This window comes from Sarcophilus harrisii, chromosome 4, assembly GCF_902635505.1.
Source record: "Sarcophilus harrisii chromosome 4, mSarHar1.11, whole genome shotgun sequence".
NCBI lineage: Eukaryota > Metazoa > Chordata > Mammalia > Dasyuromorphia > Dasyuridae > Sarcophilus > Sarcophilus harrisii.
Window position 1 is genome coordinate 93,932,566 of NC_045429.1, and position 18,480 is coordinate 93,951,045.

The 18,480-nt window shown below is 39.6% G+C and overlaps 1 protein-coding gene across 1 annotated transcript in view; it reads right to left on the minus strand.

The window, feature by feature from the left end:
- The window catches only part of CACNA1S (calcium voltage-gated channel subunit alpha1 S), a 99,360-nt gene that overhangs the window by 30,159 nt on the left and 50,721 nt on the right, over positions 1-18,480 (minus strand). The window contains exons 13-23 of the mRNA XM_031937116.1: positions 18,093-18,213; positions 17,341-17,455; positions 15,440-15,533; positions 15,015-15,084; positions 11,005-11,137; positions 10,503-10,632; positions 7,071-7,130; positions 2,799-2,905; positions 2,511-2,598; positions 2,088-2,195; positions 577-629 (exon numbers count right to left, since the gene is read on the minus strand). Coding sequence (XP_031792976.1) covers positions 577-629; positions 2,088-2,195; positions 2,511-2,598; positions 2,799-2,905; positions 7,071-7,130; positions 10,503-10,632; positions 11,005-11,137; positions 15,015-15,084; positions 15,440-15,533; positions 17,341-17,455; positions 18,093-18,213 — 1,079 coding nt within the window. The remainder of the gene's footprint in view (positions 1-576; positions 630-2,087; positions 2,196-2,510; positions 2,599-2,798; positions 2,906-7,070; positions 7,131-10,502; positions 10,633-11,004; positions 11,138-15,014; positions 15,085-15,439; positions 15,534-17,340; positions 17,456-18,092; positions 18,214-18,480) is intronic.

The window sequence follows — 18,480 nt, forward strand, 5'->3', positions numbered from 1 at the left end:
CAATCTGGAAGGTAAGTCATGGGGGCGTTGGGTTTTCACAGGAGCGTAGACTCACAGGATTTAGAATCAGAAAGAGCCTTGGAGATGATTTTCCACAGAGCGAAGTGTTTTGCCCAGGGTTTAATAGTAAGAAGAAGGGGAGGAATGTCTCCTCACTGATCTTCCCCTGGTCTTAGTCTCTTATAAGAGTATAGGATCATAGATTCAAAGCTAGAAGAGACCCCCAAGGGCCAAAAAGTCAATTTTTTCCATTTTCCAGATGCAGAAAGTGTAGCCAGGGAAGCTAAGTGAGTTCTCCAATGTCAGACCCATAAGAAAGCTCAAGTTTTTAAAATTCATATTGAGGATTCTTCTCCTATACCACATTGCCCCTCACTTTTCCCCAAATCTCCCAGACCTCTAGGCTTTAAAACACTATCAGATCTTTTCTACTAGTGACTATGTCATTTCCTCCTAGCTGATGCTGGAGTCACCTTTCTGAGCAACCCTGGAGGGAGAGCGGGGGAACCTTCACTAGATCATGTCCAAGTGGGGAGGTTCCTTCAGAAAGCTGGAGGGAGGTGGGAGGCAACTTACTTGCACTCAGCTTCAGTCATCTTAGATAAGTCATTGCAGCTGTAGAACATCCCCTGAGGTGGGGTGGAGAGAGGGAAGAAAGAGAAAGGGAGGGGGAACAGAGACAGAGGCAAAGAGAGACAAAGACAGACAGAAAGATGGAGAGACAGAGATAGACACACACAGAGAGACAGAGACAGAGAGATACAAGGGACATAGAAACAGAGAGAGACAGAGATAGAGAGAGACAGAGATGGAGGGAGGGAGAAGGAAAAGGAGAAAGAGAAAGAGAGAGGGAGGAAGGGAGGAAGAGAGAAAAAGAGAGAGAGACAGAGAGAGACAGAGAGAGAGAGAGAGAGAGAGAGAGAGAGAGAGAGAGAGAGAGAGAAGGACAGGACACAGAGAGGGAGGAGGGAAGGAGGGGAAGAGAAGGAGAGATAGAGAATGTTGTCATGGAAACTGAATTTAAAAATGGGACCAGAAAGGCATTATGATAGAGGGAGAGTACAGAATTACTGATTCTAATAACTATAAAATCTTCTTGTCCATACTCTTTGGAAGGAAGGCAAGGCAGGATAGACTTGAGAATTATTTTAACAATAGCTTAACAATAACATTTTCTTGTTAATAATAACATTGTTAATATGCTATGTTACAATATAATATACTGTAGTGTAATAAACATTGTTAATAATAGCATTAGGGGCAGCTCCTATATCTCAGGGATTACTAGAGCTCAAAGATACACCATTTATTTAACTTATTTTTAACATTTTCTTTTTACATTTTCAGTTTCAAATTATTTTCCTCCCTCTAGTTCATATTGAAAATGCAAGTAATATGCCATCAATTATACATGTGACATCTCAAAGGAATATCAAACACTGTCTAGTCTGGTCTTTCATTCTGAAGGCTGTACTTACTTCCTGTACATTTTCTAAGTGAGGAGACTGAGCCCAGAGAAGTGAAGTGATTTTGTCCTAAAAGTATAAGTAATAAATGGCAGAGGGAGAATTTGAATCCAGATCCCATCATTTCAAATGCAAACATGTTTCTTTTGTGCTCCCTGCCTCTCACAGCTGGTTCTATGAGGTTCAGCACTAGAGTAAAACAACCAGGAACTCACATCCTATTGCTCCTTCTTGCTCTAAAAAAGATCAAACAGTGCAGTTTCCAGGGGGGCACAAATGCTCAACTGTCCTCAGAGAGTCTGTTGCTTCCTTCCTCCCTAAATATCCCCCAGATCAGATTGACCTCTTTAGCAAGGAAGGACTAATTGCCCTGCAACTTGGGATTGGAGCACAGAAGGGCACCTTACTTAAATTTTTTTTTTACAAGTAATAAGTATTTTCTCTCACTCCACTCCCATCCCCTGAAAACAAAAATCCTTGTAACAAGTGGAGCCATATGTACAAAAGTATTTATAGCAGCTCATTTTATGATAGCAAAAGAACTGGAAGCTAAGTGTGTATCTGACAATTAGAAAACACGTGAACAAATAATGACATCTGGATGTAATGTGCGCCTCTTACCTTGAAGAGCTGGACTCCAATGCAGGCAAACATGAACTGCAGGAGGGTGGTTACTAAAACGATGTTGCCAATGGTCCGGATGGCCACAAATACACACTGAACTACATGCTGAGGGATGGAGAAAGGACCAGGTAAGGACCAGCCTCATGGCTTCTAGGCTTTGGGGAGTCCCCAAAACATACAAGAGCGGGGATTCCCCCTGATTGGCGGGAGAGAGACTGACAGTAGACATTTATGAGGTCCCATTGTGGGTGGATGACCAAAAAGGGGCTTGAGGCAAGAACCTAGCATGATTCAATGACCTAGCTACGTGAATCAATGAACCCATTGGTGCTTTGGTGATAATAGATCACCCATTCCCAGCTATCTTCATGTTTCTTTCCCAATTAGGGAAAGTGGGTCCAGGGCCCATAGAGCTCTCACCTTCAATCCTTTGGCTCTGTTGATGGCTCGGAGGGGTCGGAGTACCCTCAGTACCCTGAGGATCTTCACCACAGAGATGGTACTGGATCTGAGAGGGTATAGTATAGTATAGTATAGTATAGTATAGATGCTTTATAAACTTTTAAGTATTATAAAAAGTATGAGTCATTGTCATTGTATGAAACTTATGAGCCCTGAGTTTTGGGAAAGATACTAGGAGCTTTGGGGGTCAGTATTGTCGAACTCATGAGGTCTCCATCCCCAGGGATAGCCCTAGTCATTGCTCACTCAATGCCCATGGAGATGAGGGATACGGCCACGACCAGCAGGTCCAGGATATTGAAGTAGTTGCGTAAGAAGGAGCCCTTGTGTAGGAAGGCACCATAAGCTGTCATCTATGGAGGGAAAAAAACAAACACAACATTGAACCAAGGGGATGAAACAGATTTAACAAGGTTCCTTGTCAATGCTGCCTTCTCTATAGACTGCCCACCTAGAAACCAACTTCTCAATAGTTCTTTTATAAATTGATTTTTTATAGATGGGAATATTGTGAAGTGCCTAAAGGCAAACAATTAATTTACAATATAAATCAGAGCATGAAAAGTGCCCAAGATGGGTCAAAGTACTAGATGAATGTTGAAGAGAAAGAGAGAGAGATCAATTATAAGTGAGATAATCAAGGAAAATTTCATGAAAGAGGTGGTTTTTGAGCTGAACTTTGAAGGGTGGGTAGCATGCATCCATCACATCAATGGTGTCAAGCTTACATAGAAACTAAAATACATGGAAATGATTCCATGTTGATATAGAAACACATATTAATACTATGCTCTATTGTATTTTTATTTACTTTATTAGATATTTTCTCATCATTTTAATCTGGTTTGGGCTTCATTTGAGAATGTTGCCAGATGTATTGTTAGAAAGAGAAAGAAAAGGGATCTGAAGTGGAAATATCTGCATGGATAAAGGCAAAGAAGTGGAGACAGCAAGTCTGACTGGAGAATAGAATGTTCATAAGGGAGTAGCGGGAAGCAACAGAGCTTAGAAAAATAAGTTGAATCTGATCACAGAGGGCTTCAAATATTACACTAAGAAACTTGACCTTTACTTAGTAGCCAAATGGGAATTATTAGACCTGATATAAGGAAAAACTTTCTAATAATTAGAGGAATTTTAAATAGAGTAAACTAACAGAATATAAGAAGTTACTTCCTTTTCATTGGAAGACTTTAAATAGATGCTGGAAGACTACCTGTTGGTTATGCTGTAGAAATCATTTGAAGTATAGATTGTACTAGAAAACCACAGATGTCCTTTCTAAGTCCTAGAACAGAATTAGAATGGAACTACCTAGTACTGGCTCTGAGATCCTGAGCCATGAAATTTCCAGAGTGAAAATTCATATCTCAAAAAATTAGAACGTGATTTATTGTTTCATTGATTATCTAGATTTAAGAAAGTGATGGGCTAAAAATACAGATCAAACTTAAAAGTATGTTATGGACAACATTTCCCCCACCTCTGAAAGCTGATTGTTAAATATTTAAACAGCACACCCCTCCTACAGTGAGTCCATTTTCTTCTTTTCGCTATCTAGTAAGCCCCTTGATTGGTCAAAAAACTATGTAAATAATTTATTCTAAGTGTTTCTTATGGTACTAGTCTAGTACTATGCTCTGTATTTAGAAGGGTATTTTTTTCCCTCTTTTTTTGGATTATATCTGTGATTTTACTGGGACTGGAAACTCCACACGAGATTTCTTTTGGCAATGAAGACTGGTACCTGGTCTGCAATTTATAATCTAAGAGAGCTGCTGATGGCACTGAAAAAGTAAACTAAAAAAAAAAAAAAAAAAGGAAACACCCTTGCCCAGGGTGAAACAACCAGTAGATATCAGAAGTGAGATCTGAATCTATGCTTTCTTAATTTCAAGGCCAGATTTCTATTCACCACATCAGCAGTGCCAAGCTCAAATGGAAACTAAAGTAAATGGAAATAATTCCATATTGATATAGAAAAACACATATTAAAACTATATTCTATTGTATTTTTATTTGTTTTGTTAAACATTTCCTCTGCATTTTAATCTGGTTTGGTTCTCACTTGAGAGTGTTGCCATATGTAGAGACACCTTTTTGACACCTCTGCACTACACCAATATGCTTAAGAAATGTTGATGAATGTTTGATAAATGAAGAATGAAAATATTTAGTAAAGCTAGTGCTCCTTTTGACTTCAAAGGGTAACTCTTCATCTTTTCTTCAGGATATGAAGATGGCATGACAAATTCTGTCACCTTTTTGAGAATTTTAGGAGGGCTTTCTTTTAACAGTTTGATAATGTCCCTTTGCTCTTGAAATTTGAAAAAAATTTTTAAAAGTTTTAGACTGTTAAAAGCCTTCATACCCTTCTTGATTTTTCTCAACCTATCCTTGCAGACTTAGCCCGATTATTGTTGGACGGGTATATTCTATACTCCAACGAAGCTAAATGCCTAACTGTTGCCTGGTCTTGGATCTTATGTTTTCCCACCTTTGAGCCTTTGATTGTGTCAGTCTTTCCAGGAATGCCTTTTCCCTGAACTTCATCTCTTCCTTTTGAGATCCAATTCATCTTTCAAGGTTTTAAACTTTTCCTTGCTCCTTCCAGTAGAAGTGATCTCTCCCTCTTCTGAAAGCTCAAATCACTTTGAATCCTTCTGATGATACTTACATTATTTCTTGTACAGTAGTCATTTTTAGACATTTTTTCCCTTTCCTAGTAGATTTCACCCTCCTTGAGGGTAGGTATTGCCTTCTTTATCTTTGTATCTTTTACAGTAACTTATATATAGATGTTTGCTGAATGAATGAATAACATTCAGCAGATGATGACTCAGAGAAGAATATGATATAGATGTAGACTTTTGGAAGCCCAGACCTAACAACATGGGACATTCTGAAGGAGAAGCTTTCCTAGTTTTAGCTAACAAAGAACAAGAGACTTGGAACTACTCCAGTGATAATCAACCTTCAATATGTTAGAAATATGCTAGAGAGAGTACAAATGAAGATCATGCAGTATGCTAAAACTGGACTGCAACTTATAGAGGTATTGTATTTTGCAACAAAGGGACTATACACCCACTCTGTACTTGTCTTGTGGGTCATGAGAATAGATATACAGATCCTATCCTCACTCATCTATTTACCCATCCATCCATTTATTCATTCATTTACTTTTTCATTCAGTAGAAATTCACTAAATACTCATTGTATTTTAAGTCTTTTGTGAATATAAACTAGATTAGTTTCTGCTTTCAAACAGTTTCCTACCTAATAACAGAGAGGAAGAAGGCAAGGGAGGGTATCATCTTTGTACTATTTTGCTGGGCTCATGCAACAAATGGGCTTCTCTTTGTATACTTTTGGAGGGTTGCTGTTTTTTGTTCCTGAGGTGATAGGATAAGTTTTATTCATATGTGATGGTTACTTGGAATATCCTGATTAGCCAAGTGTGGGCCTGGGCTTATAGACTGGATCAATGATATTGGGTGGGAAGACACTAGTGAAGCAATCCCAGTTCAGAAAAAGATTATTTGATCTGGGGATATGCAATGGAGATGATGCTCTAGGGCAAGAGAGAATCATGATGGGCCAACTTAGACCTGGGACACTATAGCAAGGAAGAAAATATAAGTATCCCCTAAGCAGGAATAGGGTAATTTTCTTTCATTTGTCCTTCCAGTTACCTTACCCTAGTGTATAGTTTGGGAAGTAATATATTTCTATTTCTTTCTTATATAAACAGTGGAAAATACATTCACTTTTGGGTTTGAAGTATATAATAGACAGGGGAAAGAGAGAGAAGATCCAGTGCATCCGCTGTTATGATGACAGCAGCAAAAACAATGGAAAAGATGATTAGGGGATGGATTTTATAGACATATGAACCTAAGGAACCAAACAGATTCAAGGGTCAGGAAAATTTGACATCAGAGACCAAGGAAATTTTAGAAAGTAGAGAAAATTAAAAAAAAAAGCATCGAGGCCTATGTATAACTGTGTCTGGAGAAGTTCCAAGGTGTGTCTGACTTAGCCTGGTGGAAGGCCCAGATAACTCTTCCATAGCCTGACTGAGGCCATTGAATAAGAAATCCCTTTCCTGCAGCACCCAGGTTTTTTGATTTGGAAAGTTCCATTTGTAGAAGGACCTTGGGAAAGATATACCTCTTTGGGGCTGATTTGATCTTTTCTAACTCACTTACTAGCTGTATGACTCTGGGCAAAGCAATTTAATTTGTTTGTGCCTCAGTTTCTTGATAAATGAAGGAATGAAAATATTTAGTGGGGAGAAAGTTAGGCTTAATAGCTATCTAAGATCCCTCTGAATTCTAAATTTGTGACCTTATGGTAAACTCATGGCCAGAGGCATAAACACTACTTTCTTCCCCCGCCCCCTCAAAAATGCAAAGGGGAGTATGGAAACCTTAGGCTGGGAGAAATATGTAAGTCATTGGCTTAAAAAGCTATGTGGGTAGATGGGGTCCCTTGGGAGTCTTCTGGGATACTTACCTTGAGCACAATTTCGACAGTGAAGACAGAAGTGAAGGCAATGTCAAATTTGCTAAGGATCTAAGGTAGGGATGAAGGAATAACATAGGAAAAGAAAAAGAAACCAGTGAGAGTCAGTGAGGTAACAGTGACATTATGACCATCATCGAAAGCAAAATAAATTGAGAACCTATTTGTATTCAACTCTGTACATGATACAGAGGTTTTCATGCAAACAAGACTGAATAGATTCTCAGGAGTTCTTAATTTGGAGTTTTTGAACTTAAAAAATAAAAACTACTTTGGAAAACTGTATTTCAAAATAACTGGTTTTCTTTGTGCTCCTATATATTTTATTTTTTTATTTACAAATATTATTTTGAGAAGAGGCCTGAAGGCTTTATCAGACTGTCCAAGAGGTCTAGGACATAAAAATGGTCAAAGATCCCATGAATTAAAACCCAAGACCTGACACTGATAAGAATGAACATGTAGTGGGTACACAGAAAATTAAATCCTAAAATTTCAAACACATGCTTGGATAGATGGAATTAATACCATTTTGTATAAGTTGCAGTCTAAGGTATTTGGATAAGGTGATGCCCTGGAAAGAGCATTGAACTGGGAATTAGGAACCCTGGGTTCTAATACAGACTAATTCATTGGAAAAGTCATTTTCCCTCTGAGCCTTGTCCTCCCTGATCAAAGGAGGGGGTTGGACTATATGAACTCTAAGGTTCTTTCTAGCTCTGATATTCTATTATCTGACTAACTTAGTGATCAAATAAAGGCTAGCACCTTTTAGAGGCTGTATGTGAAGGGACAAAGTAAGAGACATATCTGGGATTCTCTTTTTGGGAGGAGAGGCGTCTGACAGAAATCTTTGCCTCTGTTATGATTAGTCTGGAAAGGCTTTTTAGTAAAAGTGGCAAATCAGGAGTTGTTTGTAGTGTGGTACCTTGAAGGATCATTATGTTTAAATTAAGAGGACCTGCGTTCAAATCCTATCCATCACTTGCTACTTGTGTGACTTTGATCAAGGTTTAATATTTCTGGACTCAGTTTCCTCGTCTGCAAAATAAGAGATACCTCTCAGGTCCTTTCCAAATTTAGCTATTTAATCCCACACTCCTATGAATGAGATAGGGGAGAGCAGGGAATAAACATAGTTATAGTTGTGTAATCCAGGACTATTGCTTACACTTCAGAGAACTCATGAAGTGTAGGTAGGGGAGTAGGATCATACTATACCTCAAAAGATCCAACAGAAGGTGATGATGTGTTAGATATTGAATAGTCGTGAATCTTGAGTCCAGCCATAGACTAGAGAATATGGCCATAGAGAAAGCTATTTCCGGAATACCATGAATGGCTGTGGGATAGGGATGGTCAAGCCTGATTTATATGAGGACAAATAAGCAGGGAAATAAGAGGTAGCTATCAGCCATTGCTAAGTAATATGGTAATTATCCCTGATATTTTTGAATAGCACCTTTCAATTAGATAGCACAGTGGATGGAGTGACTGGAGTCAGTAATACTCATCTTCTTAAGGTAAATTTATTCTCAGATACTTATAAGTGCAAGTCATTTAACCCCGTTTGCCTCAGTTTTCTCATCTGTAAAATGAGCTAGAGAAGGAAAGGGCAAACCACTCTAGTATCCTTGCCAAGAAAACTACAAATGGAATTATAAAGAGTTGGACATGATTGAAAAGAACAGAGCAGCAACAAACTTCAGCTTCCAAAGCATTTTCATGACACATCTTTTGTTCCTCATTTCTTCTTGAAGCACATTTTGTCATATCCATTTTACAGTTGAAGAAACTGAGTCTCATAGAGACAGGACCTCAGTTAAATGACTTTCACTTCCTATCTCCATGTCTGGAAATATCCTTTCTCTTTCCTTCTCCCTCTGAGAACCCCTTTCTTTCCTTAAGACACAGCTCTAGTACTACCTTCTGTAGGAAGTCTTTCCTGATTTCCTCTCCAATTGCTAGAGCCCTCCCTCCAAAACTAACTTATATTTAATTATTTTGTATAGCTTCTTAGTCATTAACTTTGTATTCATACTGTAGATATTTTGTTATATGCTTGTTCCTCCCATTATAATAGGAGCTTATTAAGTATAGGATTTGTTTCATTCTCTGTACTTGTGTCACTGGGTACCTAGAGCATAATGCCTGGCATAGAATAGGTGCTTAATAAGTATGTCTTAGCCATGGTTAAAGGATGTCTGACTCTAAGTCCAATTTTCTTTCCACTACAATCACACCATCTCTTGTTATGAAATACATGTGATTCATAGAGGAATATAATATCTGGCACATAGTAGGCACTTATTAAGTATTTCTTATCTAATTACTGTTCTGTAAGAAATGACCAACAGGATGATTTCAGAAAGGCCTGGAGAGACTTACATGAACTGATGCTGAGTGAAATGAGCAGGACCAGGAGATCATTATATACTTCAACAACAATACTATATGATGACCAGTTCTGATGGACCAGGCCATCCTCAGCAACGAGATCAACCAAATCATTTCTAATGGAGCAGTAATGAACTGAACTAGCTATGCCCAGAAAAAGAACTCTGGGAGATGACTAAAAACCATTACATTGAATTCCCAATCCCTATATTTATGCACACCTGCATTTTTGATTTCCTTCACAAGCTAATTGTACAATATTTCAGAGTCTGATTCTTTTTGTACAGCAAAATAACGTTTTGGTCATGTATACTTATTGTGTATCTAATTTATATTTTAATATATTTAACATCTACTGGTCATCCTGCCATCTAGGGGAGGGAGTGGGGGGGTAAGAGGTGAAAAATTGGAACAAGAGGTTTGGCAATTGTTAATGCTGTAAAGTTACCCATGTATATATCCTGTAAATAAAAGGCTATTAAATTAAAAAAAAACTATAAAAAAAAGTATTTCTTATCTAAGATAAAGGACTCTTACCTAAGATAAAGGACTCTAACTCCCATTCTCTTTCCACTACAATCACACTATCTCTTGTTATAAAATACATAGGGTTCTTGGAGGAATATGACTGGCACACAGTAAGTCCTTAATAAATATTTCTTACCAAAGCCAGAAGATTTCTGATTCTAAGTCCAATGTTCCTTATACCATAATCATATTGCCTCTTGATATAAATTATCAAGGGATAATGGGGAGAAGTTATAGCCAACAGAGTTAGGAAACAAGAGTTAGGAGTATAAGGAAACACTTCCTAAGAAGAGCTGTTTAAAAGTAAAATGGGATCTTTTGGGAAGTAATGAGTTTCTACATGTCAGGGATGTAGTCAAGGGGATTCCAGTAATCTCTGAGCTGTGTTTCTGTAATTCTGTGACTCAATCTTCCTGGGATTGGCCATACCTCTGGGAATGGAATTTTCTGAGAATCCAGGGACAATCAGGCAAAGAGGAGGTGGGGAACAGGAGTTACCTTATTCCTGAAGGATTCTGCCTCAATGGGATCCTCTGCTGCCAGGGAAATACTGCTGAGCAGAATGAAGAGCAGGATGAAGTTGGTAAACCAGGTAGCATTGACTATGCGATGACACAGTACTCTGATCCTGGCAAAAGGAAAGGGAAGGAGGTGTTCTAATGAGTGTGTGAAATGTGCCCATAACTACCCATTATAGCTAAGTGGCAAAATTACAGGATTTGGGGTTGGAAGATCTTTTAACTCAACTCTTTAATTTGCAAATTAGGAACTTGGACCCTGAGAGAATAAGTTATTTGTTCAACATTGCACACACAAATAGGCTGAATTTGAATTTGCACCTTCTGATTTAATATATAATACTCTTTCACCTGTTTTTTCTTTTTCTTTTTCACCTGTTTTCATTAACAGAGGAGTTTCCACACTGAAAGTTTCCCATACTGAGAAAACAAATTTAGTCCTTCCCCCCTCCACCAAAAAAATTATAATGGACACCACCTACTTATTAGTAGGGCTGAAGATAAAAAATGAACTGGCTTCAGGCATGGGTACTGCTTTTTCTTTCAGCTGTAGCTCTGCCAAGGGGCGAGGCCGAGGGCTCAGTGGGATCTCTGGTTCCTCTTCCTCATCGTCTCCTGTGTGGGATGAGCAGATTAGAAGGGGCAGGAATAACTGAGGTCAGAATCCAATGTTAAATCCTTTCCTGAGAATTCTGTTTGTTGTCCCTGGCTCCCTCAACTTTGCCAAGGTCATAGGATCATAAAATAATAGAATATTAGACTCAGAAGAATACAAGCTCCATGAAGGCAGGTACTGTTTTGTTTCTGTCTTCATGGATCCAGTGCTCAGTGCAGTCCCTTTATTGCATGTAATAAATGTTGGTTAAATTGAATTGAGTTGAATTAGATGAGATCCCTAGATAGATAATTGTATGGACCCTTTCATTTGACTAAGGGAGTAGACTAAGGGAGTCCCACAAGCTGTGGGACACACAGAGTGACCCAAGTTCTCTGGCTTCCAGTCCAACAGCCCCATCCTATCAGGCTTCAGAGGTCAAGCCCAGAAATATCATCTTTCACCTGCGGTCCCTCCCAGAAGCTAGTCCTTTTGGCCAGCATGATAATGTGGCAACTTGCCTAAAGTGAAGCAGAAAGATTTGACCAGAGTGTCAATAGCTTGCTAGCCTGGATAGCCTCCCTGACCTGCTGTCACCCCAACAGGGAAGAATGGTGCTAAACTGGCAAAGAAGATATTATAATGGGCACAGTCTCTGATGACGATGCTGGGGCCTGAAAGTGGAGTAAAGATGAAGGAAGGAGATTTGTAGAACTTGCAAGAAACGTTTCACAAGGTTCTACTCTGAGTCTTGGCAGAAACTTTATGACAAGATTACCTCAGAACAGTCCTGGGGGAGGAGCCTGCAAATCTGAAGACCTGGATTCATAATCTAAGCTCTGCCACAAACTACCTAATTCATTTAATTCCTCTAACCCTTGGTCTTCTCATCTGTAAAAAAATAAGGGTGGACTAGCTCATAGGTAAGATTTCTGTCATCTATACATTCTATGGCTAGAGAGGTGATCTAATAAGTTCCCTAACTAACAAAGTGAGGGAATTCATGAAACCTAACAAGTGAAAGGCACACAAAGTCTAAAAAGTAGGGGTCACACAAATCCTAAAATTGGGGGCACATAAATGCTAAAATGGGGGTACACATCCCCAAAGTGGGGACACATAAATCCCCCAAAGTAGGGAGCATACAAATTTTGCAAAGTGGGGGACACACAAATCCTAAAAAATGGGGGCACGCAAAATCAATCAGAGGGGTATTGATTTAAAACTGGAAAGAACTTAGAGGTCATTAAATTTAACTTCCTTACTTTACAGATAAAGAAACTAAGGGATAGAGAGGTAAAGATTAATCACCTAATATGTAGCAAGCTTTTTTCAGTTTGTGGGTCCTCATGATCATTCATCACTTGTGGCCAACCCACTGATGATGACTCTGCACACTCTTAGAGAAATTGGCCTTTAGATCAGATCTGTGGCCTATAGTTTACTTGAAGCTCTCCTGGCATGGTAGAACCTGCTAGGATTTGGCTCTGAAATAACCTTCAAGTATCCAAATTGTCCTAATAATCCATATGAAAAGAACTAAAAGAAAAATGCCTATTGCCCAGATCACCATATGCAATTAGATGGTCAGTCCATTGAATTAGTATATTAGTGCTCAAATTTAGGTTGGGGTTATAGGGAGACTTGGAATTGAATAGGAAGAAGATACCATAATGGGCAGCATTTAGGCAATTGTACTTTACTTTCAATTTCCATCCCTTCCAGGGACAAAATTCTATCTTTTTCACACAAGCATTCTCCTAATAATACTCTGTAGCCTAGCCTCTCTGAGAAATTAAAAGTGTGGCTAATCCAAAAAGCAATGGGTACACATAACCTGCAGTATATTTTCAGTGATATTTGCTGTTGTTCAGCCATTCTAATGCTCCCTGCCTCTGTGACTCCATTTGGCAGAGAAACTGGAGTGGTTGGCCATTTCCTTCCTTCTCCAGCTCATTTTACAGATGAGGAAACTGAGGCAAACTGGGATAAATGATTTGCCCAGTATTACATAGCTAGTAAGCATCTGAGGCTAGATTTGAACTCAGGATTTGCACCCAGCATTCTATTCTACATCACCTAGCTGTCCAGTGATGGACAGCTGGTAGGCTCTTGAGATGGAGTTGTGTAAGACAGGTTGTTGAATGGCAGTTAAATAGTTCAGTGGATAGAGCATTGATACTGGAGTCAGGAAGACCTGAGCTAAAATCTGGCTTCAGACTTTTACTAGTTGTGGGATGTCGGGCAAGTGTTAATCTATGAGAGAAGGAAATGGCAAATCATTCCAAGAAAACCCCAAATGGAATCATGAAGAGTCAGGCAGTCAAACAGAGCATAACATGCAAGGAACATTTTTTCATATAATTTCTTATAAATATGCCTGTTTTCAATAGCATGAAATCATGCTGGATGACCCACAAATATTTAATTTGCAGAAAAAAAAAGTACAGGTCTATGTTACATTCTCGTCTTAGAAGTTTCTCTAGCTGCCTATTTCCTTTAGGCTAACCTACAGACTGCTTTGTTTAGCACTAAAAGTCCTTTATGATTGGTGTATTACTACTGTATGACTCCCCTTCACATAGTCTGTGGCTCAGCTAGACTGGCCAACGTGATGTTCCTCATACACAGCAGTATCTCATCTCTGTCCCTTTGCAGAGTCTGTGGCATTCCCCCAGAACACTCTCCCTGGACTTGTTGGGATCCTTAACTCTCTTCTCCAGCCTTTTACCTTTACTCTGTATGTATCTCCCTGCTTTGAATGTGTTAACTGTAAACAACATATTGTAGGGTTCTGGCTTTTGATCCAGTCTGCTATCTGCCTTCATTTTATGGGAGAGGTCATCCCATTCACATTTACGGTTAAAATTACTAATTCTATATTTCCTGCCATCTTATTATCCCCAGATGCTTTTGTTTCTCTTACTGCCCTTTCCCCACTCCCCAGTATTAAACTTATGGGCACCACTTGCCTCACGCAGCTCTCCCTCTTTAGAATCCCTCCCACCTCCTTTGAATCCCTTCCCCTTTCTTGTACCCTTCCCTTATTACTTTTCCTTTTCCCTTTTCCTCTTCCGCTTTTTAATGAGGTGAGAGAAGTTTCTCTGTAAACCAAATATGTCAATTATTTTCTCTTTGAGCCAACTCTAATGAGAGTAAGATTCACACAATGTTCCTCCCCCTCTTTAAATTCCCTCAGATATGATAGGTTGACCCTTAATTTTCTTCAAGGCTCAGTTTTGGTGGTAGCCTTTCCTGACATCCCAACAGTTACAGTTCCTTACTAGCTGCCCCATTATTTTGTATCTATTTTAAAAATTTACTTAGCTGTGTATCTGATCTCCTCTTCCCCATAAAATGTAAGCTCCTTGAAGGTAAGAACTATTTCATTTTTGTATTTGAATCTCTAGTATTTAGCAAGGGGCCTGGCAAATAGTAGGTGCTTCATAACTATTTGAATTGAATTGATATTAGGTGAAAGGGCAGTAATAAATTGACGACAAATTTTAATAGCCTTGTTTGGGGTACAAGGGTATGTATGCTTTGTCTTAGTATTCAACATATATATGTATATATAAAATATAATTGAAAATAAAAAGTTTCTTTGTGGAACTAGTAGGGCAAGATAGGCTGACAAAATGACTTCTCAAGCATAAAGGAGCATTCGGGCCACAGAAGGGAGATCTCCTTTCTCTCAGAGCCACCATTTGGGAGTTGTCTCTTAAAAATTCTGGGAAATGTTGCCATAAGGAGTCTTTAATATAAAGGAATTTTGGCCTATGTAGTCAATGTCCCATGGGATGCTTAAATCTTATATATTTCTGTTTCAACAGATCCTGATCCTTTTGACCTAATTTTCCTACTCTCTGACTGAGCTCTTCCAAGCCCAGTCCTTACCTGGAAAATCTGCTGAAGGGTATGGATCCTTCACTTCATTGACATTGGATTCAAACTCATCCACTTTCAGCTGCAGAAAGAAAGAAAAAGGCAGTTTAGGGTGGGTGGTGGTGATATGATGGCTGTCCCTCTAGTAAATCATTGTCCAGCAGCTCCAGGTCTCTTGGCTCAGTAGAATTCAGTGTAGTTGAAGCAAAGGTAGGGTAGAGTGAGTCTGGCTTTAGAGATGGGGAAACTCCTGGGGAAACAGTCAATTCTTTCTTAAAGAGGAGGTGGCAAAGCATATATCTGCCTTGATGGGGTGGGGAAAAGCCATCTGGACTTAGCCAGAATCCTCTCCCCAAAGCAGAGGACTGACCTACTTGAATCTTTGATGTCCCATCACTCCCCAGAGATCTGAAAATGCTCCTAAACGCAGCCCTCACCTTGGCTGTGGTAGGGATGCCTTCTCCCTTGGCTTTCTGTTCTAACTTCTTGGCCAGAATCAACTTCTCTTCCTCAGATTTGTCTGGGAGACCCCTGAATGAGAAATCTCAGTAAGGTCATTCCATAAACAAGCATTTGTACTATGTACCAAGCACGGCCTCGAGGATGCAAAGAAAGGTAAAAACATTAAGTCTGCCTTCAAGAAGCTCAGATTCTAATGGGTAAGGCCATGGCTAAATAGCCATGTATACACAGCAATACATATACATATATGTACATACACCACACACATATATGTATACATATGTCATACACATATACACATGTGTGGTATATAGATATATACTAATAAATCTACATATATATGGAGATGTATACATATATATTGTGTATATCTAGAAATCTCCATGTAGATTTATCTATATTTAGCGATTTATCCATTTATCTATCTTGGATGGATTGGAGTAGAGGCCAGCCAGAAGCTAGAGATAATTAGGAGGCAATTGCAGTAGTCCAATTGCAAAGTAATGAGAACCTGTAGTAGGGGTGGTTGCTATGGGAGTAGAGAGAGGGAGCTGTGTAGGAAGTGGTGTGAAGTTAGAAATAACAAGACAGATTGGATATTCAGAGCAGGTACAAGAGAGGGGTCAGCGATGACATGGAAACCAGGAGGTTGGGTGACCCTTGACAATAATAGTTCTGATTAGGACAGCCTTCCAGTTATGCTTATGATGTCAAACCATGGACAAGACTTCTGGGGGTGGCCTCTGTAGGAATAGGGATTATTATTATAGGAATAGGGACTATTATAACATAATAGTATTATGTTGTTGTCATTGGAAGCCAGATTAGAAGCATGGCCTTGGTTAATGCCCTACAACTCTCTTTGGGAGAAAGGACTTGTTTGACAGTGAAACACAGGCTCCCCAAAGAGTTTCCTTGTTGAATTGTGTCTATCTCAAGTAGTCATCCCACATATCATCAAGAGCCAAATCTTGTTCTTTCACCATTGTTTTCTATGTATTTCCTTGTTGACAGTCCCACAGTCACTACCCTGGTACAGACTATCATCACCTTGTAACTGGACTACTGCAATGGCTTCCTAACTAGTCTCTCTGCTTCAATCCACCTTCTACTCAGCTGCCAAAGGACATTTTAAAATTATAACTCTGATCCCATCATCCTTTTCTCCACCTTAATAAAACTCAAGCGGTCCCTATAACCTTTAGGATCAACTATAAAATCCTCTCTTTGGCTTTTAAAACCCTTCACAACCTCATTAATTTTTTTTTCTTTGTTTTGCTGAGGAAATTGGGGTTAAGTGACTTGCCCAGAGTCACAAAGCTAGGAAGAAGTGTCTGAGACCAGATTTGAACTCAGGTCCTCCTGATTTCAGGGCTGGTGCTCTATCCACTGCACTACCTAGCTGCCCCTTGCCTCACTAATTTTCTTAAAAGTTGCTCTCCTTCATGCTCTCCACAATTCTCTGGACTGCTTGCTGTTCCTTACATATGGCAACCTGTCTCCTGGCTCTTAGCCTTTTCATTGTTTGAGTCCCATAGTTGGAATGCTCTCCCCTTTCACCTTCCCCTTCTTGATTTCCTTTAAGACTGAGCCCAAATTACAACTTCTGCAGGCTGCCTTGTCAATCTTCTCCTTGCTTCCCTCCCCTGACTTACTTCACTATCACTTTCACTATATTTATTTTATTTATGATTATTTGAATGTGTTGTCCCCTATTAAACTTTGAGCTCTCAGAGGACAGTTTTTGCCATTCTTTGTACCCCCATCACTTTGCACAGTGCTGGTACATAGTAGATGGTTGATAAATATTGCCTGCCCTGTCCCATGGCCAAGCACTCCAAGGTTTGTGCCCAAGGATGACAATGTGGCCACTGACTTGGACATTTTCCTGCGCTTCTTCTCTTCAGCCTTGGCTTTCTGGGCAGAGGTTAAACTCTCAGCCTCGGCCAGGTTGTCCACAGCAATGGCCAAAAAGACATTGAGCAGGATATCTGGGGGGCAGAGTAGTTAAGGAATCCTCCTGAGGTACATATGAAAGTAAAATTTCTGAGGGGAAGAGGTGACTCCTACATGTTCCATTGACCCATGGACAGATGTCCTAATTCATGTTTCTCATTACTCATCTGTGAAATAGGTGGGTTTGCACCAGACGGCCTTGAAGAACCCTATCAGGTCTCAATCTATGCCCATAATCTTTTGGTACAGCTGTCCAAATGGGAGGATGTGGTGCTCAGTGATGCTCAGTGACACTAGAACAGTACACTCAGGGGAAGCTTAAGTCTGTTCATCCCAGGGGTCTGCATCTAGGGATGCTAAGCCTTCTCTATTCAGAATAATAAAAACAATAGGGTACTTGAGGATTTACAATAATAATAATAATATTGTTACAATAATATTCAATTATAGTAATCTTCTAAGAGATATAGTACCAGTAATTTCATGGTCATTTTATAAATAAAAAGGTTGAAGATCAAAGTCATTAAGTAATTTGTCATATAGCTAGTAAATGTCAAAGGAGATGGGGAGAGGGAATGTTGGGCAAGGGTGGTGGGTATGGGATGGACGAGGGATAGAGTGGAGAACTGCAATCATGAGTCTCCAGGAAGTCACCTCTTTCTGAAAGGATACAGTTGCCACAGATGAAGAGGATAATGAAATAGATGCAGACCAGCACGCCTGGATAAGAGGGTCCACCATATGCCATAATGCCATTGTACATAATCGAGTTCCAATCTTCACCTGTAAGGATCTAGTTTGGGAGGATGGGAGGGAGAAGGAGAGGGATAGAGGGAAATGGAGAAGGAGAAGGAGATAAAGAAGGAGGAAGGCAGAGGGAAGAGGTTGGAGGGAGGGAGAGTAAAGAGAGGGATAGAGGGAGAAAAGGAGAAAGTAGAAAAGGTAGAGAAGGGGAAATACAGGGGGAGAGGGAAGGAAAATAAGAGATTCCTAAGTCCTACACTACACACATACATACTCTCTCTCTCTCTTTCTCTGTCTTTCTCTTCTTCTCCCTCTC